The sequence below is a fragment of the Hyla sarda genome, chromosome 2, assembly GCF_029499605.1.
Source record: "Hyla sarda isolate aHylSar1 chromosome 2, aHylSar1.hap1, whole genome shotgun sequence".
NCBI classification, from domain to species: Eukaryota; Metazoa; Chordata; class Amphibia; order Anura; family Hylidae; genus Hyla; species Hyla sarda.
In genome coordinates, this window is record NC_079190.1 from 222281982 (window position 1) to 222306164 (window position 24183).

Genomic DNA, 24183 nt, shown 5'->3' on the forward strand with positions numbered 1-24183 from the left:
GAACACAGGTGCCAAATAAGGAAAGCACATGGCCAGACACGCTCCTTCTCCCAACGTAGCTTCTCCTGTCTCTCAAAAAAATGTACATCAATTCGGGTGGCTACATTGATGAAATCAGTCAGGGCGGACGGAAGATCTCTCGCAGACAAGGCATCCTTGATTCTACTTGAGAGACCTTTTTTGAACATTGCACACAAAGTCTCATTATTCCAAGCTAGCTCAGAGGCTATGATATGGAATTGTACCGCGTATTCACCCATATAAAAATCTGTCTCTGTCGGAAAAATCCCGGGCAGGTTCTTCAAAAACATTTCGGAATTCAGCAAGAAATGACCAGAGATTAGAGGACAATGGGTCATTGCGGTCGCACAGCAGGGTAGCCCAGGCCAAAGTTTTACCAGAAAGGAGGCTGATGATAAAAGCCACTTTAGCTCGCTCAGTAGGAAACTGGTCCGCTTGAAGCTCAAGGTGCATAGAACACTGAGTCACGAAGCCTCTACACAACTTTGGGTCTCCATCATACTTGGAGGGAAGAGACTTGTGAATCTTGGAGGCACCAGAAGCCACAGGAGCTGAAGATGCTGAAGGTTCCGCCGGTCATGGTTGAGGCTGTTGCCTAGCAAGTAGCTGCTGCATAAGCACATAAAGCTGTGACAACTGCTGAGCCTGTTGTTCAATCTGTACAGACTGGCGCGCAACAGTGGAAGAGTGGTCGGAGACACTTGGCAGAGGAACCTGGGCTGGATCCATGGTCGGATCTTACTGTAACGGCTGTAGTAGGTGGATCCACTAACCTGTGAGGAAGATGGCATGGGCCGTACCAGGGAGCGGAGTCTAAGGTGCTGTTGTTTTCACCAGAGCCCGCCGCAAAGTGGGATGGACTTGCTGTGGCAGGCGGCACCCAGGTAGCTACCCCTGATGCGACTTGTCCCCACAGGCAGCCGAGGTATAACGAGGCAAAGGAAGGATGAGGCACAGACGAAGTCAGGACAGGCAGGAGGTCAGGGCTGGCGGCAGTGAAGCAAGGTCAGGTCATGTAGCAAGAGGTCAGAAGGCAGGCGACACAGGAGTAAGGTCAGGATACATAGCAAGGGGTCAGATACACGGCAAGGCAAGACACAAGTATACGCTTTCTCTTAGGCAACAAGGGCACAAAGATCCGGAAGGGAACAGTAGGAAGTTCCGGAACTAAATAGGGTTGGTTTGAGACCAGAATCAATTATTGGTGCACTGGCCCTTTAAATCTAGAAGAGCCGGCGCGCGCCCTAGGAGGCTGGGACATGCACTCCGGCAGAGATGGGCAGGAAGAGAAAAACAGAGAGGGGCTTGCAAGCAAGCACACCCGCAACGCGAGGAAAAGGTCCAGCGGGGACAGAAGAGAATGGGGCGGAAGGTGAGCGGCAGTCCGGGGTTCGCATGCGGGTACGTCCTATTGGGGCAGGGGCTGACTGTGGGTGATCAAAGAATGCTATCTGAAATGTAGCTAAGATGTAGCTGTATTGAGCTTTTATGTTATACATTTACTGAATAAGTTAATTTGTTTTGCACACAGGTTGCTGTACAGTGTCGCATTGTAGAATCTCCAGAATGTAAACCTGACAATGAGTTGTATCCACTCTGCCTCAGGGGTCTTGTATTACAAGGTGCAGCATGGGATTTTAAAAATAATCTCCTGAAGGAATCAAGGTACTTAATGCCAAGTTATTACATTGTTTTTTAATATGTTGCAATAAATATGGATTACTTGGCTGCTGTTGTCATTAGAGTAAAAGTCTTAAGAAGTTCATACATTAGATAAAAGTAAGACAAACCAACTGATTTCAGCGGAACTGGCCAACCATCTAATGTGTATGGGTGTCCAGACTCTTCTCCGACATCAGATGTCAGATAAAAGAAGGATCAAACATCTTCAATAATAATATGCCCAATATATATATAGTGACACTGTGGCAAGGGAAGGGTGTATTTCCCAGCTAACCCTGGAGAAACCTCCACCTGTGGCCTAATTAATGAGGTAGCAGAAAGGGCAAGTGTGTTTAAAAGTCAGTGTAGTCTGCGCTCTCCCCAGAAGACAGCAAGGTGGCTCTAGGGGGGGGCGGGGGGGGGGGCAGGGGTCCTGGTGAGGAACACACAGCCTGAGCTATGAGTGGCCCCAACAGTGAAGTGTAGATGAGACACACAGCAAGAGGTTGCTAACGCTGTGTGTGAACAGTGAGTAGAAGGTTGCAGGAGGCATAAGTTTAACTGGCCAGGAAAAGCCCACCAGTGGATAGTCAGGGCATGCTGGATTGTTTAGTTAGTGACTAAATGGTCTAGGGTTTTGTTTGTTCCTGTCTTATTTTTTTATTTATCCTGTCTAATAAAGCTGGTGAGGGGCTGGACTTGCATAAAGTACTGTTGTTTGCCTGCTGATTGAAGTGGAAACATGTCCTGTGGTGGTGTCAAGGACGATCCCAGAGCTATCCCCAGGGAGAAATCCTTACAATATATATATATATATATATATATATATATATATATATCCCTAGGCAACATGCATACTTAGCTGAGTGCATGTGTATGAAGGGGTCAGGAAGAATACAGTAGCTAAGAGCCAAACCAGAATTTGGCTAACAGCTACCATAACTTTACTTGAAGGCCATGTTGTTATTAGCAAGGCCATACTGCAATTATAATATTGGCCTACTGTTGTTAGTGGTATGTATGGGTGCCACAGGAGGGCCTGTTTTGTTTTAGAAAACAAAAAGAGTTTATACGACTAATGTTGAAGGAAAACTGACAGCAGCATCACCCACACTAACCTGTTAGCCAAAATGGTGTTTGCCTTATTTTTGCTAGGTGCTGCTAGAAAAAACTATAAAAATTGAATATGTAAATTAGGCTTTTGGTGCATTTGGGGCATTCCATAGCCTTAGGGTGCACTGATTCATCTCCCTGGCTGATCCCTGATTCGCACCCTCTAATAAATATGCATACTCTGCTTCTTTTGCATGAGAACTCACACGTCCATGCACAGATCTGTAGCATGGATGGCCCAGACTATCACTGCACACGTAGACCTCAGCATGAAGCAGCAATGCGCAGAAGAGGGAGAGTATGAATACTTATTAGGGAGTATGAATCAGGGAGAGGAACCAGCGCACTATGGGGCTATGAAATTTCCCCAAGTGCAGCAAGAGCTTAAATTACATGTTACGATTTTAAGCAATATATATCAGAAACAGTGGCACCTAGAAAAATAAGGTAAACACCATTTTGATCAGCACTGCCCACACTAACAGGCAGCACCAGCAGGATACTGGGGATGGTGCTGCTGCCAGTTTTCTTTTGAGGAGTAGGTACAAGGTATGATCTAGGGTAACAAACTGAAAGTCACTTACTGACACACAAAACCACCAAAGTTAAAGGGTACACCATGGGTGTCCTCTCCTAGTGTTTTAAACATTTAAAGAACTTTGAACACATCCATAAGATATACATTTATTTATTCTATACAGTATAACTATTGTTTTGACCAGATGACTTAATTGTAATAGTAGTAATTGTAACAATAGAGTTTGAACAACAAATGAGAAAATAAATGATTTGTAAAAACTCTTTAACTATACATTCTTCAACCCCCAATAGCAACAGAACACACCCATTACCATATGTCATAATCACTCCTATACATATTGGCAATATCAAACCCTGTGAGGAAGACTCTGGTATTTATGACTGCCCTGTGTACATGGACCACGCCATGCAAGTAAGTGACTGCTCTCTATTACAGTATGCACTGTACCACAAATATTCTTAAATTCATTTGAAGGTCCAACAAAAAGTACAGATGTAACATATTTAATGGGGTATTCTGGTTTTAGACATTTATATTCCAAACAGCCCATTACTGAACATAGCCCAAGGACAGATATTGCACTGTTTCTCGAAAAAATGACAGACACTCTTTTTTTTTTAGTCCTGGAAAATGGCGTTAAGTAGCACAGATGGACATGTACATTGTAAAGTTACCAGAAAAAGCCATCTTAGAAAACATGTCATTGGCTTAATATTTATTCTGAAATGTAGATTACGGGTAATCTAATTAGATGTGTTATACTTAGCATTATAATTAGGCTTCCTCCCCAAATGAGATGGAGGAGCTGTCCATATATATTACAACCCTTTCTTCAATCTCTTCGTAACAAGATTAGATATTGCTCAGCAACTGCAGCTTTGGAGAGATGTGGAAGAAATCACACGGGGCTGGCTACTCATAAGGGAGCTGTAACACATAGCAGGCAATAATTATATGCCCTAAGCTTTTGGGTTGTTAAAGCTGGAATGTGAACTCCATTAACTTTTATGTACTTCCATATAGCAGGAGACTTTCTCAATGTAAAATGTTTCAAGAATTGCAAAGTAGTCTTGCTTGGCAGAGAAAGGGTATAGAATTCTACATAGTTGTCATATGCTTAAATGACTGTATATGTCATGGCACAGAGCAGATTACAAACTGTAGTACAACAATGAATGAGATAGACTGTATTGCACTGTTCATAGGGCAGCTGTAAAACAACACATATTGCTCTTTTTGAGTGTTGCTGTGTAAGAGGGGGCGTGAAAGAGGAGTTTCAAAAACTGTGATTATCTGTTGTGCGGAGTGAATCTGTGGAGTGGGTGCGACTGCCTATAGCCCACATTCTTATTTTGGGTAAGTTTTTCTCTTTTGCACATAGTGGGATAACTGTTAGAGTTTAAACACCCTTTTTCATTTTTTTTTTTTTTTTTCTCTGTTCCACCTCTAGGGGGAGGAGGAGTAGATTGGGCACAGGTGTATAAATCTTAGCTTGGGACTCTTATTGAGAGCTTGCTCTTTTTGAGTGTTGCTGTGTAAGAGGGGGCGTGAAAGAGGAGTTTCAAAAACTGTGATTATCTGTTGTGCGGAGTGAATCTGTGGAGTGGGTGCGACTGCCTATAGCCCACATTCTTATTTTGGGTAAGTTTTTCTCTTTTGCACATAGTGGGATAACTGTTAGAGTTTAAACACCCTTTTTCATTTTTTTTTTTTTTTTTCTCTGTTCCACCTCTAGGGGGAGGAGGAGTAGATTGGGCACAGGTGTATAAATCTTAGCTTGGGACTCTTATTGAGAGCTTGCTCTTTTTGAGTGTTGCTGTGTAAGAGGGGGCGTGAAAGAGGAGTTTCAAAAACTGTGATTATCTGTTGTGCGGAGTGAATCTGTGGAGTGGGTGCGACTGCCTATAGCCCACATTCTTATTTTGGGTAAGTTTTTCTCTTTTGCACATAGTGGGATAACTGTTAGAGTTTAAACACCCTTTTTCATTTTTTTTTTTTTTTTTCTCTGTTCCACCTCTAGGGGGAGGAGGAGTAGATTGGGCACAGGTGTATAAATCTTAGCTTGGGACTCTTATTGAGAGCTTGCTCTTTCTGAGTGTTGCTGTGTAAGAGGGGGCGTGAAAGAGGAGTTTCAAAAACTGGAGTTTGAAAGCAGGAGGTTGAGATCGCTGTGAGTTTTCATTTTTGAACCCACAAGGTCTACAAAAAATTTTAAGTGTCATTTTGACTGTCTGTTTTTTCCTATACATTTGTGTAATCCCCATAATTAGATGGCCTCCATGTTGGAAAATGCAGTCCAATGTACATCCTGTTCAATGTATGCAATCCTTGAACAACAGTTTGAGGGTGCATATTGTTGTGCGAGATGTGTGCTAGTTGTCCGTTTGGAAGCCCAGATCCTGCATCTAGAGGGGCGACTGGCAACAATGAGAAGCATTAACAACATGGAGAGGAGTCTCCTGCTCACTGAGCAGGCACTCTCGGGAATAGAGGTGGGGGAGGACAGTGGGACGGAGTTGCAGGACAGTCAGGCAGTTAGCTGGGTTACAGTTAGAAAGAGGGGTAGGGGAAAAAGTGTCAGGGAGGCTAGTCCTGAACTGGCACACCCCAACAAGTTTGCCCGCTTGGCAGATGAGGGGGATGCCATTACAGAGCTAGCAGAACTGCAGCAGGATACCGCCTCTGACCGCCAGGGGGGTGTCTGCTCCAGTAAGGAGGGAGGGAGGAGTACAGGGCAGGCCAGACAGGTACTAGTGGTGGGGGACTCAATTATTAGGGGGACAGACAGGGCAATCTGTCACAAAGACCGGGATCGCCGAACAGTGTGCTGTCTGCCTGGCGCACGAGTTCGGCACATCGCGGATCGGGTTGACAGGTTGTTGGGCGGGGCTGGAGAGGACCCAGCAGTCATGGTACATATTGGCACCAATGACAAAGTAAGAGGTAGGTGGAGTGTCCTTAAAAATTATTTCAGGGACTTAGGCCGCAAGCTTAAGGCAAGGACCTCCAAGGTAGTCTTTTCTGAAATACTACCAGTACCACGAGCCGCACCAGAGAGGCAGCGGGAGATCAGGGAGGTAAACAAGTGGCTCAGAAGCTGGTGTAGGAAGGAAGGGTTTGGGTTCATGGAGAACTGGGCTGACTTCGCTGTCGGTTACCGGCTCTACCGTAGGGACGGGCTGCACCTCAATGGGGAGGGTGCAGCTTTGCTTGGGGAGAAGATGGCTAGAAGGGTGGAGGAGTGTTTAAACTAGGGACTTGGGGGGAGGGAACCTACAGCAAAGAGGGGGAAGATAGTGTAGATAGAGAGGTGGGAATTATAAATGTACCTGGGGGTGGAGCGGAGGGAGGGGTTAGAATAGTTAATAGGAATAGGCTTCATAGGAAAATAAAACTTACACCCTTGAATCCCATTAACCCCAATAACATAAAGGATGGAAATGTAAAGTGTATGTTCACAAATGCCAGAAGCCTAGCAAATAAAATGGGGGAGCTTGAGGCCTTGATACTGGAGGAACATATTGATATAGTTGGGGTCACTGAGACATGGCTGGACTCCTCACATGACTGGGCTGTTAATCTGCAGGGGTTTACATTGTTTCGCAAGGATAGAATGAACAGAAAAGGTGGTGGAGTCTGTCTGTATGTAAGAAGTGGTATGAAAGTCAGTGTGAACGATGCCATAGTGTGTGATGATTCTGAGGATGTGGAATCATTGTGGGTAGAATTACAAAAGGAGGGAAATACTGAAAAAATAATATTTGGGGTAATCTACAGACCCCCTAATATCACTGAAGAGATAGAAGTTCGGCTTCATAAACAAATAGAGAGGGCCGCCCGGGCAGGTACAGTGGTAATAATGGGAGATTTTAACTATCCAGATATAGATTGGGGTCCGGGGTTGGCTAAAACTACAAAGGGGCGACAATTCCTAAATTTATTGCAGGATAATTTTATGGGCCAGTTTGTGGAGGACCCAACAAGAAGTGATGCCTTGTTGGATCTGATCATTTCCAACAACGCAGAGCTGGTTGGTAATGTAACTGTGCGGGAAAACCTTGGTAATAGCGACCACAATATAGTTACTTTTGACTTAAAATGTAGAAAACAAAGACAGACGGGGAAGGCAAAAACATATAACTTTAAAAAGGCAAATTTCCCTGGGTTGAGGGCTGCACTACAGGACATAGACTGGGGGGAGGTGTTCTCAAATACTGATACAGAAGGTAAATGGGACATCTTTAAATTAACTCTAAATAACTATACAGCTAAATATATACCAAAGGGGAACAAATATAAACGATTGAAACTAAATCCTACATGGCTGACACATGATGTTAAAAGAGCAATAAACAGCAAAAAAATAGCCTTCAAAAAATACAAATCTGATGGGTCAGCGATAACATTTAAACAGTACAAGGAGCTTAATAAAATCTGTAAAAATGTAATAAAAACAGCAAAAATTCAAAATGAGAGACAGGTGGCCAAAGAAAGCAAAACTAATCCTAAATATTTTTTTAGATATATAAATGCAAAAAAACCAAGGACAGAGCATGTAGGACCCCTTAATAATGATAATGGGGAGGTTGTCACAGGCGATCAAGAGAAGGCGGAGCTACTGAATGGGTTCTTTAGTTCTGTATACACTATGGAAGAAGGAGCTGACATTGGCCAGGTCAGTGCTGGTAACACATCATGTAATGTACTGAACTGGCTTAATGTAGAGATGGTACAAGGTAAGTTAAGTGATATAAATGTAAGCAAATCCCCAGGACCGGATGGACTACACCCAAGAGTTCTTAGAGAGGTAAGTTCAGTAATATCTGTACCCCTGTTCATGATATTTAGAGATTCTCTGGTGTCTGGTATTGTGCCAAGGGACTGGCGCAAGGCGAATGTGGTGCCAATCTTCAAAAAGGGCTCTAGGTCTTCCCCAGGAAACTATAGACCGGTAAGTTTAACGTGCATTGTGGGTAAATTGTTTGAAGGACTTATAAGGGATTACATACAGGAATACATAGGGGATAATTGTATTATAAGTGATAGCCAGCATGGGTTTACTAAGGATAGAAGTTGTCAAACCAATCTAATTTGCTTTTATGAAGAGGTGAGTAGAAGCCTTGACAGAGGAATGGCTGTGGATATAGTGTTTCTGGATTTTGCTAAAGCATTTGATACTGTCCCTCATAGACGTCTGACAGGTAAGTTAAGGTCTTTGGGTTTGGAAATTTTAGTTTGTAACTGGATTGAACACTGGCTCATGGATCGTACCCAGAGAGTGGTGGTCAATGATTCGTACTCTGATTGGTCCCCGGTTATTAGTGGTGTACCCCAAGGTTCAGTACTGGGACCGCTGTTGTTTAATTTATTTATCAATGATATAGAGGATGGTATTAACAGCTCTGTTTCTATCTTTGCAGATGACACCAAGCTTTGTAGCACGGTACAGTCTATAGAGGATGTGCATAAGTTACAAGATGACTTGGATAGACTAAGTGTCTGGGCATCCACTTGGCAAATGAGGTTCAATGTGGATAAATGTAAAGTTATGCATCTGGGTACTAATAACCTGCATGCATCGTATGTCTTAGGGGGGATTAAACTGGCAGAGTCACTGGTAGAGAAGGATCTGGGTGTACTTGTAGATCAAAGACTACAGAATAGCATGCAATGTCAGGCTGCTGCTTCCAAAGCCGGCAGGATATTGTCATGTATCAAAAGAGGCATGGACTCAAGGGACAGGGACATAATACTCCCCCTTTATAAAGCATTGGTACGGCCTCACCTGGAATATGCTGTTCAGTTTTGGTCACCTGTCCATAAAAGGGACACTGCGGAGTTGGAAAGGGTGCAGAGACGCGCGACTAAACTAATATGGGGCTTGGAACATCTTAGCTATGAGGAGCGATTAAAGGAGTTACAATTGTTTAGTCTTGAGAAGAGACGTTTAAGGGGGGATATGATAAACGTATATAAGTATATTAATGGCCCATACAAAAAATATGGAGAAAAACTGTTCCAGGTTAAACCCCCCCAAAGGACGAGGGGGCACTCCCTCCGTCTGGAGAAAAAAAAGTTTAGTCTCAAGGGGCGACACGCCTTCTTTACCGTGAGGACTGTGAATTTATGGAACGGTCTACCTCAGGAACTGGTCACAGCAGGAACAATTAACAGCTTTAAAACAGGATTAGATACATTCCTGGAACAAAATAAGATTAATGCTTATGAAGAAATATAAAATCTCATCCCTTCCCCAATATCGCGCCACACCCCTACCCCTTAATTCCCTGGTTGAACTTGATGGACATATGTCTTTTTTCGACCGTACTAACTATGTAACTATGTAACTATGTAAGAGGTGCACTGTTTTTTTTTATTTTTTTTTATTATTTTAGCACTTGCAATGTTAGAGTGGGAGTGTTGCAGTGAACAGAATGTCTTTATTCTCTCACTCAGTTTAGAGCAGGATTACTTTTAATATTAAATAATGGGATTTCTGTTTTTAAGGGTCACAATATTGTATATACTGTACAGCAAACCCCCTCTGCATTTTCTATCAAAAAAATTCCACTTGCAAAACAGTGCAGAATTGCAACAAAGCCCCTTTCACTTGAGTGTACTACAGAGGGCCCTACTTCTCTTTTTGACCCCTACACGCATTGACTCTTTTTTTTGGCCCTACACGCATTGACTCCAGAGCAGCATATGTTTGCTATGGGGATTTTCTCCTGCTCTGGACAGTTCCTAAAATGGACAGCAGAGGTCAGCAGAGAGCACTGTGGTCGCGACTAAAGAGAAATCCAAAAAGAAAATAATTTCCACTGTAGCATACAGCCCCTAAAAAGTACTGGAAGGATTAAGATTTTTTAATAGAAGTAATTTACAAATCTGTTTAACTTGCTGGCACCAATTGATTAAAAAAAAAAAGTTTTCCACGGGAGTACCCCTTTAACTACTTAGGGACCAAGGGCTTACATTTATGCCTTCGCTCCCTGGTACTTAAGGACCAAGGGCGTACCTGTACACCCGTGGGAATTTCGGTCCCCGCCGCGCACCGGGCGGGGACCGGGGTGACTGCAGATATCTATCAGCAGGCACCCCGTGCAAATACCCAAGGGGGTCATAGTGAATTCACACTGGCAATTTGCGGTGATTCCGGGTCATACGGGTCTCTGGTGACCCAGAAAATAAGGGGGATCGGGGTTATCTAAGACACCCATGATCCCCCTGAAGAGATAGGAGTGGGGTGGCAGGGGTGCCACCCCTCCTATCCCTGCTATTGGTCGTCCAGAAGCGACGACCAATAGCAGATCGGGGGCGGGGGGGGGTTAACTTTCGGTTTCCCCGTTCTGCCCACCCACAATAGGCCGGGCAGAACGGGGAAACCGACGAGGACAGGCACCAAAGTCCACTTACACATCGGCGGCGGCAGCGGGCGGCGATGCGGCTCCCTGGATCCTATGGAAGCCAGTGAGTTGCCTAGCAACAACTGGAGGGCTACAGTTTGAGACCACTATACAGTGGTCTCTAATCTGTGACCCTCTAGATCTTGCAAAACCACAGCTCCTAGCATGCCCACACAGCAGTTTGCTGTCTGGGCATGCTGGGATTTGTAGTTTTGCAACATCTGGAGGGCCACAGTTTGGAGATCACTGTGCAGTGGTCTCTTAACTGTGGCCCTCCAGATGTTGCAAAACTGCAAATCCCAGCATGCCTAAACAGTTGTCTCGGCATACTGGGAGTTGTAGTTGCGTACCTCCTGCTGTTGCATAACTACATCTCCCTGCATGCCCTTCGGCGATCAGTACATGCTGGGAGTTGTAGTTTTGCAACAGATGGAGGCACACTAGTTGGAAAATACTGAGTTAGGTATCAGAACCTAACTGAAGGTTTTCCAACCAGTGTGCCTCCAGCTGTTGCAAAAGTACAATTCCCAGCATGCACGGCTTGTCAGTAAATGCTGGGAGTTGTAGTTTTGAAACAGCTGGAGGTTTGTACAGGGTACATTCACACGGGTGGGTTTAAAGTTTCCTGCTTGAAGTTTGAGCTGCGGCAAATTTTTCGCTGCAGTGCAAACTCCTAGTGGGAAACTCACTGTAAACCCGCCAGTGCGAATGTACCCTAAAAACACTACACTAACACATAATAAAGGGTAAAACACTACATATACACCCCCTTACACTGTCTCCCCCAATAAAAATAAAAAAGTATTGTACGGCAGTGTTTCTAAAACGGAGCCTCCAGCTGTTGCAAAACAACAACTCCCAGCATTTTCGGACAGCCACTGACTGTCCAGGCATGCTGGGAGTTTAGCAACAGCTGGAGGCACCCTGTTTGGGAATCACTGGCATAGAATACCCCTATGTCCACCCCATGCAATTCCTAATTTAGGCCTCAAATGCGCATGCCGCTCTCTCACTTCGGAGCCCTGTGGTATTTCAAGGAAACAGTTTTGGGCCACATATGGGGTATTTCCGTACTCGGGATTTTGGTGGGCTTTTTCTCCTTTTACCCCTTATGAAAAGGAAAAGTTGGGGGCTACACTAACATGCTGGTGTTACCCCATACTTTTTATTTTCACAAGCGGTAAAAGGAAAAAAAGACCCCCAAAATTTGTAACGCAATTTCTCCTGAGTACGGAAATCCCCAATGTGTGGGTGTAAAATGCTCTGCGGGCGCACAATAAGGCTCAGGAGTGAGAATGCACTATGTACAGGGTGGGCCATTTCTATGGATACACCTTAATAAAATGGGAATGGTTGCTGATATTAACTTCCTGTTTGTGGCACATTAGTATATGTGAGGGGGGAACTTTTCAAGATGGGTGGTGACCATGGTGGACATTTTGAAGTCAGCCATTTTGAATCCAACTTTTGTTTTTTCAATAGGAAGAGGGTCATGTGACACATCAAACTTATTGGGAATTTCACAAGAAAAACAATGATGTGCTTTGTTTTAACGTAACTTTATTCTTTCATGAGTTATTTACAAGTTTCTGACCAATGTGCTGCCCATTGTGTTGGATTGTCAATGCAACCCTCTTCTCCCACTCTTCACACACACGCAACACCACAGGAGAAATGCTAGCACAGGCTTCCAGTATCCATAGTTTCAGGTGCTGTACATCTCGTATCTTCACAGCATAGACAATTGCCTTCAGATGACCCCAAAGATAAAAGTCTAAGGCGGTCAGATTGGGAGACCTTGGGGCCATTCAACTGGCCCACGACGACCAATCCACTTTCCAGGAAACTGTTCATCTAGGAATGCTCGGATCTGACACCCATAATGTGGTGGTGCACCATCTTGCTGGAAAAACTCAGGGAACGTGCCAGCTTCAGTTCATAAAGCGGGAAACACATCAAGGGGATTGGTTGTCGTGGGCCAGTTGAATGGCCCCCAAGGTCTACCGATCTGACCCCCTTAGACTTTCATCTTTGGGCTCATCTGAAAGCAATTGTCTATGCTGTGAAGATACGAGATGTGCAGCACCTGAAACTACGGATACTTGAAGCCTGTGCTAGCATTTCTCCTGCGGTGTTGCTATCAGTGTGTGAAGAGTGGGAGAAGAGGGTTGCATTGACAATCCAACACAATGGGCAGCACATTGAACACATTTTATAAGTGGTCAGAAACTTGTAAATAACTCATGAAAGAATAAAGTTACGTTAAAAATACTAATGTGCCACAAACAGGAAGTTAATATCACCAACCATTCCCATTTTATTAAGGTGTATCCATATAAATGGCCCATCCTGTACATTTGAGGCCTAAATTGGTGATTTGCACAGGGGTGGCTGATTTTACAGTGGTTCTGACTTAAATGCAAAAAGATAAATATCCACATGTGACCCCATTTTGGAAACTACACTCCTCACGGAACGTAACAAGGGGTATGGTGAGCCTTAAAACCCCACAGGTGTTTGAAGAATTTTCATTAAAGTTGGATGGGAAAATGAAAAGAAATTTTTTTTCACTAAAATGCTGGTGTTACCCTAAATTTTTCATTCTCACAAGGGAAAATAGGAAAAAAGCCTACACAAAATTTCTAACCCCATTTCTTCTGAGTAAGAACATACCCCATATGTGGATGTAAAGTGCTCTGCTGGCGAACTACAATGCTCAGAAGAGAAGGAGCGTTTACAAAGCCCCCATAGTGCCAGAACAATGGATCCCCCCTCACATGTGACCCCATTTTGGAAACTACACCCTCATGTAATGTAATAAGTGGTACAGTGAGCATTTAAGCCCCACAGGTGTCTGACAAATTTTTGGAACAGTTGTCTGTGAAAATTAAAAATTTTATTTTTCATTTTAACAGAAACATAGAAACATAGAATGTGTCGGCAGATAAGAACCATTTGGCTCATCTAGTCTGCCCAATAATCTGAATACTATGAATAGTCCCTGGCCCTATCTTATATGAAGGATAGCCTTATGCTTATCTCATGCATGTTTAAACTCCTTCACTGTATTTGCAGCGACCACTTCTGCAGGAAGGCTATTCCATGCATCCACTACTCTCTCAGTAAAGTAATACTTCCTGATATTACTTTTAAACCTTTGCCCCTCTAATTTAAAACTATGTCCTCTTGTGGTAGTTTTTCTTCTTTTAAATATCCTCTCCTCCTTTACCATGTTGATTCCCTTTATGTATTTAAAAGTCTCTATCATATCCCCTCTGTCTCTTCTTTCTTCCAAGCTATACATGTTAAGGTCCTTTAACCTTTCCTGGTATGTTTTATCCTGCAATCCATGCACTAGTTTAGTAGCTCTTCTTTGAACTCTCTCTAGAGTATCTATATCCTTCTGGAGATACGGCCTCCAGTACTGAGCACAATACTCCAATTGAGGTCTCACCAGTGTTCTGTACAGCGGCATGAGCACTTCTCTCTTTCTACTGCTTATACCTCTCCCTATACATCCAAGCATTCTGCTAGCAATTCCTGCTGCTCTATTACATTGTCTTCCTACCTTTAAGTCTTCTGAAATAATTACTCCTAAATCCTTCTCCTCAGATACTGAGGTCAGGGCTGTGTCAAATAATCTATATTCTGCCTGGGGGTTTTTACGCCCCAGGTGCATTATCTTGCACTTATCCACATTAAATTTCAGTTGCCAGAGTTCTGACCATTCTTCTAGTTTGCCTAAATCCTTTTCCATTTGGCAGATCCCTCCAGGAACATCAACCCTGTTACATATCTTTGTGTCATCAGCAAAAAGACATACCTTACCATCGAGACCTTCTGTAATATTGCTAATGAAGATATTAAACAATATTGGTCCCAGTACAGATCCCTGAGGTATCCCACAGCCCACTGTTCCAAAGATCTGTCAAACGCCAGTGGGGTGTAAATACTCACTGCACCCCTTATTAAATTCTGTGAGAGGTGTAGTTTCCAAAATGGGGTCACATGTGTGTGTGTGTGTGTGTGTGTGGGGGGGGGGGGGTCCACTGTTCTGGCACCACGGGTGGCTTTGCAAACGCACATGGCCCCCGACTTCCATTCCAAACAAATTATCTTTCCAAAAGCTCAATGGCGCTCCTCCTCTTCTGAGCATTGTAGTGCTCCAACAGAGCACTTGACTTCCACACATGGGGTATTTCCATACTCAGAAGAAATGAGGTTGCAAATTTTTTTTCTCCTATTACCCCTTGTAAAAGTGTCAAATTTGGGGGGGGGGGGGGGGGGGGGAAACGACATTTTAGTGAAAAAAATCTTTTTTTTCCATTTACACATCCAACTTTCACAGAAAGTCAACAAACACCTGTGAGGTGTTAAGGCTCCCTGTACCCCTTGTTACATTCCTTGAGGGGTGTCGTTTCCAAAATAGTATGCCATGTGTTTTTTTTTTTTTTTTTGCTGTTCTGGCACCATAGGGGCTTCCTAAATGCGACATGCCCCCCAAAAAACATTTCAGCAAAATTTGCTTTCCAAAAGACAAATGTGACTCCTTCTCTTCTGAGCATTGTAGTTCGTCCGCAGTGAATTTTACGTCCACACATGGGGTATTTCCATACTGAGAAGAGATGGGGTTACAAATTTTGGGGAGAATTTTCTCCCACTACCCTTTTTTGGGTAAATATGGGGGAAAAAACTGCACTTTAATGAAAAAAGCTTTTTCCATTTACACATCCGACTTTAACGAAAAGTCGTCAAACACCTGTGGGGTGTTAAGGCTCATTGGTCCCCTTTTTATGTGCCTTGAGGGATGTAGTTTCCAAAATGGTATGCCATGTGGGAGGTTGTTCTGACCCCATAGGGGCTTCCTAAATGTGAAATTCCCCCCAAAATCCATTTCAGAAAAACTAATTCTCCAAAATCCCATTGTCGCTCCTTCCCTTCTGAGCCCTCTACTGCGCCCACCGAACACTTGACATGCACATATGAGGTATTTTCTTACTCAAGAGAATTTGGGTTACAAATTTTGAGGGGATTTTTCTCCTTTTACCCCTTATAAAAATTTTAAAATTGGGTCTACAAGAACATGCAAGTGTATAAAATGAAGATTTAGAATTTTCTCCTTCACTTTGCTGCTATTCCTGTGAAACACCTAAAGGATTAACACACTTACCGAATGTCATTTTGAATACTTTGAGGGGTGCAGTTTTTATAATGAGGTAATTTATGTGGTATTTCTAATAAGAAAGCCCTTCAAATTCACTTCAAACCTGAAGCCCTCTGATGTCTTCCAAAAGTAAAAACATGTCAACTTTACGATGCCAACATAAAGTAGACATATTTTATTTGTGAATCAATATATAATTTATTTGGAATGTCTATTTTCCTTACAACCAGAGAGCTTCAAAGTTAGAAACATGCAAAATTTTACATTTTTTCATAAAATTTTGGAATTTTTCACCAAGAAATGATACAAGTATCGACAAAATTTTACCACTAACATAAAGTAGAATACGTAATGAAAAAACAGTCTCAGAACCAGAATGAAAAGTAAAAGCATCCCAGAGTTATTAATGCTTAAAGTGACAGTGGTCAGATGTGCAAAAAATGCTCTGGTCCTTAAAGGGGTTCTCCACTGCCCTGTCTTCCGGAGCTCCGCTCGCAGCGTCCAGAAGTTTGTTACTCCGAACGCTGTGTGCGGGCTTCCGTGTTCAAGGCCGTCCCCTCATGACATCACGCCCGCCCCCTCGTGACTTCACGTCTGCCCCCTCAATGAAAGTCTATGGGAAGGGGGAGTGACAGCGGTTGCGCCCCCTTCCCATAGACTTTCGTTGAGGGGGCGGGCATGAGGTCATGAGGGGGTGGGCGTGACATCACGAGGGGGCGGCCTCGAACACAGAAGCCCACACACAGCGTTCAGAGTAAGAAACTTCCGGATGCTGTGAGCGGAGCTCCGGAAGGCAGGGTCAGCCGAGAACCTCTTTAAGGCCAAAATGGGTCTGGTCCTTAAGGGGTTAAAGGGGTACTCCAGTGAAGAATTTTTTTTTTCACATTAACTGGTGCCAGAAAGTTAAACAGTATTGTAAATTACTTCTATATAAAAGCCTTAATCCTTCCAGTACTTATTAGCTATTGTATGCTCCAGAGAAAGTTGTGCAGTTCTTTTCAGTCTGACCACAAGGCTCTCTGCTGCCACCTCTGTCTGTGTCAGGTACTGTCCAGACCAGGAGCAAATCCCCATAGCAAACCTCCTGCTCTGGACAGTTCCTGACAAGGACAGAGGTGGAAGCAGAGAGCGCTGTGGTCAAACTGGAAAGTACTACTCAACTTTCTCAAGATGCATGTGAGTACACTGCCAGTGTTTGCAGCTACTTGCAGGATTGCCACTACGAGCATCACACAGGGGATGGGAACAGCTGGAGGCACACTTTGGGGTTGGGTCACAGGTAGATCCGTAGCGTAAAATACGCTGCAGTTCCATTATGTATGTCCCTATCCTTAAAGACATTTTGCCCAGTTGACAGACTTTAGTAGGCCCTGGAAGATTGGACTGAGAGAAACAGGATTGCCGTTTTAATGAACTGCCTGCCATGTAGGCTGTTCAGACCAACCTGACCAATCTTTTAAGAGGTGATGTGGACAGTGGTTACTGCTGTGGGCAGTGGGCAGGCACACATGTTGAACAGGCTCCAAATGGCCCAAGCAGACCATCAGTAAAGAGAGAGGATTGTTTGGTATGCTGGCAAGCACAATCAGCTCCTATAGTTTTCTTATCCACTATCCTGACACAGGTGACACCTTCATTATGTACTCCTGTCTAGCTAAGTTTACACATTGTAAAATCTAAACAAAAATACTGTAATGCCACAGTTTTTTTTTTCACATTGTGTGCACTGACTGCTGCTTTTCCATAGCCTGTAATGGAGCACATTATTAGATTAAAATACTGCTGCTTTTTATATCAATTTACTGCAGTATTTTTGTTTCCATTTTACACTGCTTCCATCCTATCAGCCTAGACCATTTCTAGATGCTTAGCAGTAGAAAATTTGGTTTCACAGAACCCATTACGTGACATGTAATTTACAGACAGCCACCTTTTCCTTTGTACGCAGTGGTGTCATGAATGACCTGGATTAAAGACTGGAACCATATAATCTTTAACAATGAATGAAGGTTATGTTTGGGATCTGATGATGGTTCAGTTTGTGTATGGATGCCTCATTTTTAGCCCTTCAGTTCTCCCTTTGCTGGCGTGTTGATTTTGGGAGCCATCACATTGACAGACTTGTCACTCTCGGTAGAGATAAGAGCAGGGCTGGCCCCACAATGGGTCCCACTGGCTTCTAACGTACCCAGGGGGCACTTGAACAGAAAACGCTGCCTGTGGCAAGCGAGTGTTGCCTTCAATTTTATGTCTGGACCAGTGACCTACACTGACAGGAGAAGGTGATCTCTGTCCCGATGCAGAGCAGACATAATGATGTAGCTCATTGGCACCTGCACTGTGGCAGAACTCTATTGCAGGGGAGAGGAGGTGTGTTTTTTTTTTCCTTATCCTGGCTGTGGGGAATTATCTGCCCACTTGGCGATGATTCCACCTACTTGGAAGGGGAAGAGGCTACTACCTAAGGACATATCTGGCTACTGGGGGGGGGGGGGGTGGAGACTACCTACCTATGCACATATCTAGCTACTTTAAATATTACCTAAGGACATACCTGGTCTACCTACCTAAGGATAGCTATTGGGAGGGATTTAGATAACTAATGTGGAGGGCATATCTGCCTGGGCGGGGGAACTACTCAATTAGGGAACTACCTATCTACTGAGGAGAACATACCTCCTTACTGGGGGATGTGCCTGCATTATGAAGGAACTATCTAACTACTATGGGGGACATACTTGCATTATCAGGGAACTACCTGCCTAGTGTAGGTGAAAGACCTACCTAATAGGTAAAGTACCTGTCCACTGTGGATGACACATCTACCTAATAGGTGAATGTTACGCCGAGCGCTCCGGGTCCCCGCTCCTCCCCGGAGCGCTCGCAACATCCTCGCTACTGCAGCGCCCCGGTCAGATCCACTGACCGGGTGCGCTGCGATACCGCCTCCAGCCGGGATACGATTCGCGATGCGGGTGGCGCCCGCTCGCGATGCGCACCCCGGCTCCCGTACCTGACTCGCTCTCCGTCGGTCCTGTCCCGGCGCGCGCGGCCCCGCTCCCTAGGGCGCGCGCGCGCCGGGTCTCTGCGATTTAAAGGGCCACTGCGCCCCTGATTGGCGCAGTTGTTCTAATTAGTGTGTTCACCTGTGCACTCCCTATGTATACCTCACTTTCCCTGCACTCCCTCGCCGGATCTTGTTGCCATCGTGCCAGTGAAAGCGTTTCCTTGTGTGTTCCTAGCCTGTGTTCCAGACCTCCTGCCGTTGCCCCTGACTACGATCCTTGCTGCCTGCCCCGACCTTCTGCTACGTCCGACCTTGCTCTTGTCTACTCCCTTGTACCGCGCCTATCTTCAGCAGTCAGAGAGGTTGAGCCGTTGCTAGTGGATACGACCTGGTTACTACCGCCGCTGCAAGACCATCCCGCTTTGCGGCGGGCTCTGGTGAATACCAGTAGTAACTTAGAACCGGTCCACTAGCACGGTCCACGCCAATCCCTCTCTGGCACAGAGGATCCACCTCCTGCCAGCCGATTCGTGACAGTAGATCCGGCCATGGATCCCGCTGAAGTTCCACTGCCAGTTGTCGCCGACCTCACCACGGTGGTCGCCCAGCAGTCACAACAGATAACGCAACAAGGCCATCAGCTGTCTCAACTGACCGTGATGCTACAGCAGCTACTACCACAGCTTCAGCAATCATCTCCTCCGCCAGCTCCTGCACCTCCTCCGCAGCGAGTGGCCGCTTCCGGCCTACGACTATCCTTGCCGGATAAATTTGATGGGGACTCTAAGTTTTGCCGTGGCTTTCTTTCACAATGTTCCCTGCACTTGGAGATGATGTCGGACCAGTTTCCTACTGAAAGGTCTAAGGTGGCTTTCGTAGTCAGCCTTCTGTCTGGGAAAGCTCTGTCATGGGCCACACCGCTCTGGGACCGCAATGACCCCGTCACTGCCTCTGTACACTCCTTCTTCTCGGAAATTTGAAGTGTCTTTGAGGAACCTGCCCGAGCCTCTTCTGCTGAGACTGCCCTGCTGAACCTGGTCCAGGGTAATTCTTCCGTTGGCGAGTACGCCATACAATTCCGTACTCTGGCTTCCGAACTATCCTGGAATAATGAGGCCCTCTGCGCGACCTTTAAAAAAGGCGTATCCAGCAACATTAAAGATGTTCTGGCCGCACGAGAAATTCCTGCTAACCTACATGAACTCATTCATCTAGCTACTCGCATTGACATGCGTTTTTCCGAAAGGCGTCAGGAGCTCTGCCAGGATATGGACTTTGTTTGCACGAGGCGTTTTTTCTCCCCGGCTCCTCTCTCCTCTGGTCCTCTGCAATCCGTTCCTGTGCCTCCCGCCGTGGAGGCTATGCAAGTTGACCGGTCTCGCTTGACACCTCAAGAGAGGACACGACGCCGCATGGAGAATCTTTGCCTGTACTGTGCCGGTACCGAACACTTCCTGAAGGATTGTCCTATCCGTCCTCCCCGCCTGGAAAGACGTACGCTGACTCCGCACAAAGGTGAGACAATCCTTGATGTCAACTCTGCTTCTCCACGTCTTACTGTGCCTGTGCGGATATCTGCCTCTACCTTCTCCTTCTCTACTATGGCCTTCTTGGATTCCGGATCTGCAGGAAATTTTATTTTGGCCTCTCTCATCAACAAGTTCAACATCCCGGTGACCAGTCTCGCCAGACCCCTCTACATCAATTGTGTTAACAATGAAAGATTGGACTGTACCGTACGTTACCGCACGGAGCCCCTCCTAATGTGCATCGGACCTCATCACGAAAAAATTGAGTTTTTGGTCCTCTCCAATTGCACCTCCGAAATTCTCCTCGGACTACCATGGCTTCAACGCCATTCCCCAACCCTTGATTGGTCCACAGGAGAGATGGGGTACTTCTTGTTTTAAGGACTGTCTTAAACCGGTTCCCAGCACTCCCTGCCGTGACCCTGTGGTTCCTCCTGTAACCGGCCTCCCTAAGGCTTATATGGACTATGCTGACGTATTTTGCAAAAAACAAGCTGAGACTTTACCTCCTCACAGGCCTTATGACTGTCCTATTGACCTCCTCCCGGGCACTACCCCACCCCGGGGCAGAATTTATCCTCTGTCCGCCCCAGAGACTCTTGCTATGTCTGAATACATCCAGGAAAATTTAAAAAAGGGGTTTATCCGCAAATCCTCCTCTCCTGCCGGAGCTGGATTTTTCTTTGTGTCCAAAAAAGATGGCTCCCTACGTCCTTGCATTGACTACCACGGACTTAATAAAATCACGGTAAAGAACCTACCTCTTATCTCAGAACTCTTTGATCGCCTTCAAGGTGCCCACATCTTTACCAAACTGGACTTAAGAGGTGCTTATAATCTCATCCGCATCAGGGAGGGGGACGAATGGAAAACTGCATTTAACACTAGAGATGGACACTTTGAGTATCTGGTCATGCCCTTTGGCCTGTGCAACGCCCCTGCCGTCTTCCAAGACTTTGTTAATGAAATTTTTCGTGATCTCTTATATTCCTGTGTTGTTGTGTATCTGGACGATATTCTGATTTTTTCTGCCAACTTAGAAGAACACCGCCAGCATGTCCGCATGGTTCTTCAGAGACTTCGAGACAATCAACTTTATGCCAAAATGGAGAAATGTCTGTTTGAATGTCAATCTCTTCCTTTCCTAGGATACTTGGTCTCTGGCCAGGGACTACAAATGGACCCGGATAAACTCTCTGCCGTCTTAGATTGGCCACGCCCCTCCGGACTCCGTGCTATCCAACGTTTTTTGGGGTTCGCCAATTATTACAGACAATTTATTCCACATTTTTCCACCATTGTGGCTCCTATCGTGGCTTTAACCAAGAAGAATGCCAATCCTAAGTCCTGGCCTCCTCAAGCGGAAGACGCATTTAAACGGCTCAAGTCTGCCTTTTCTTCTGCTCCCGTGCTCTCCAGACCTGACCCATCTAAACCCTTCCTATTGGAGGTTGATGCCTCCTCAGTGGGAGCTGGAGCGGTCCTTCTACAAAAAAATTCTTCCGGGCATGCTGTTACTTGTGGTTTCTTTTCTAGGACCTTCTCTCCGGCGGAGAGGAACTACTCCATCGGGGATCGAGAGCTACTGGCCATTAAATTAGCACTTGAGGAATGGAGGCATCTGCTGGAGGGATCAAAATTTCCAGTTATCATTTACACCGATCACAAGAATCTCTCCTATCTTCAGTCTGCCCAACGGCTGAATCCTCGCCAGGCCAGGTGGTCTCTGTTCTTTGCCCGTTTTAATTTTGAAATTCACTTTCGCCCTGCCGACAAGAACATTAGGGCCGATGCTCTCTCTCGTTCCTCGGATGCCTCGGAAGTAGAACTCTCTCCGCAACACATCATTCCTCCTGACTGCCTGATCTCCACTTCTCCAGCCTCCATCAGGCAAACTCCTCCAGGGAAGACCTTCGTTTCTCCACGCCAACGCCTCGGAATCCTCAAATGGGGTCACTCCTCCCACCTCGCTGGCCATGCGGGCATCAAAAAGTCCTTGCAACTCATCTCTCGTTTCTATTGGTGGCCGACTCTGGAGACGGATGTGGTTGATTTTGTGCGGGCCTGCACTGTCTGTGCCCGGGATAAGACTCCTCGCCAGAAGCCTGCTGGTCTCCTTCATCCTCTGCCTGTCCCCGAACAGCCTTGGTCTCTGATTGGTATGGACTTTATTACAGACTTACCCCCATCCCGTGGCAACACTGTTGTTTGGGTGGTCGTTGATCGATTTTCCAAGATGGCACATTTTATTCCTCTTCCTGGTCTTCCTTCAGCGCCTCAGTTGGCAAAACAATTTTTTGTACACATTTTTCGTCTTCACGGTTTGCCCACGCAGATCGTCTCGGATAGAGGCGTCCAATTCATGTCAAAATTCTGGAGGGCTCTCTGTAAACAACTCAAGATTAAATTAAACTTCTCTTCTGCTTATCATCCTCAATCCAATGGGCAAGTAGAAAGAATTAACCAGGTCCTGGGTGACTATTTACGGCATTTTGTTTCCTCCCTCCAGGATGACTGGGCAGATCTTCTACCATGGGCCGAATTCTCGTACAACTTCAGAGTCTCTGAATCTTCTTCCAAATCCCCATTTTTCGTGGTGTACGGCCGTCACCCTCTTCCCCCCCTCCCTACTCCCTTGCCCTCTGGTTTGCCCGCTGTGGATGAAATAACTCGTGATCTTTCCACCATATGGAAAGAGACCCAAAATTCTCTCTTACAGGCTTCATCTCGCATGAAAAAGTTTGCCGATAAGAAAAGAAGAGCTCCTCCCATTTTTTCTCCCGGAGACAAGGTATGGCTCTCCGCTAAATATGTCCGCTTCCGTGTCCCCAGCTACAAATTGGGACCACGCTACCTTGGTCCTTTCAAAATCTTGTGCCAAATTAATCCTGTCTCTTACAAACTTCTTCTTCCTCCTTCTCTTCGTATTCCTAATGCCTTTCATGTCTCTCTTCTTAAACCACTCATCATCAACCGTTTCTCTCCCAAACTTGTTTCTCCCACTCCTGTTTCCGGTTCTTCTGACATCTTCTCCGTAAAGGAGATACTGGCCTCCAAGAAGGTCAGAGGGAAAACCTTTTTTTTTGGTTGATTGGGAGGGCTGTGGTCCTGAAGAGAGATCCTGGGAACCTGAGGACAATATCCTAGACAAAAGTCTGGTCCTCAGGTTCTCAGGCTCCAAGAAGAGGGGGAGACCCAAGGGGGGGGTACTGTTACGCCGAGCGCTCCGGGTCCCCGCTCCTCCCCGGAGCGCTCGCAACATCCTCGCTACTGCAGCGCCCCGGTCAGATCCACTGACCGGGTGCGCTGCGATACCGCCTCCAGCCGGGATACGATTCGCGATGCGGGTGGCGCCCGCTCGCGATGCGCACCCCGGCTCCCGTACCTGACTCGCTCTCCGTCGGTCCTGTCCCGGCGCGCGCGGCCCCGCTCCCTAGGGCGCGCGCGCGCCGGGTCTCTGCGATTTAAAGGGCCACTGCGCCCCTGATTGGCGCAGTTGTTCTAATTAGTGTGTTCACCTGTGCACTCCCTATGTATACCTCACTTCCCCTGCACTCCCTCGCCGGATCTTGTTGCCATCGTGCCAGTGAAAGCGTTTCCTTGTGTGTTCCTAGCCTGTGTTCCAGACCTCCTGCCGTTGCCCCTGACTACGATCCTTGCTGCCTGCCCCGACCTTCTGCTACGTCCGACCTTGCTCTTGTCTACTCCCTTGTACCGCGCCTATCTTCAGCAGTCAGAGA

The 24183-nt window shown here is 45.8% G+C and overlaps 1 protein-coding gene across 2 annotated transcripts in view; it reads left to right on the forward strand.

The window, feature by feature from the left end:
• The window catches only part of LOC130355786 (uncharacterized), a 477167-nt gene that overhangs the window by 422616 nt on the left and 30368 nt on the right, over positions 1 to 24183 (forward strand). For both annotated transcript variants that reach the window (XM_056556452.1, XM_056556451.1), the window contains 2 exons: positions 1553 to 1686; positions 3628 to 3748. In XM_056556452.1, coding sequence (XP_056412427.1) covers positions 1553 to 1686; positions 3628 to 3748 — 255 coding nt within the window. The remainder of the gene's footprint in view (positions 1 to 1552; positions 1687 to 3627; positions 3749 to 24183) is intronic.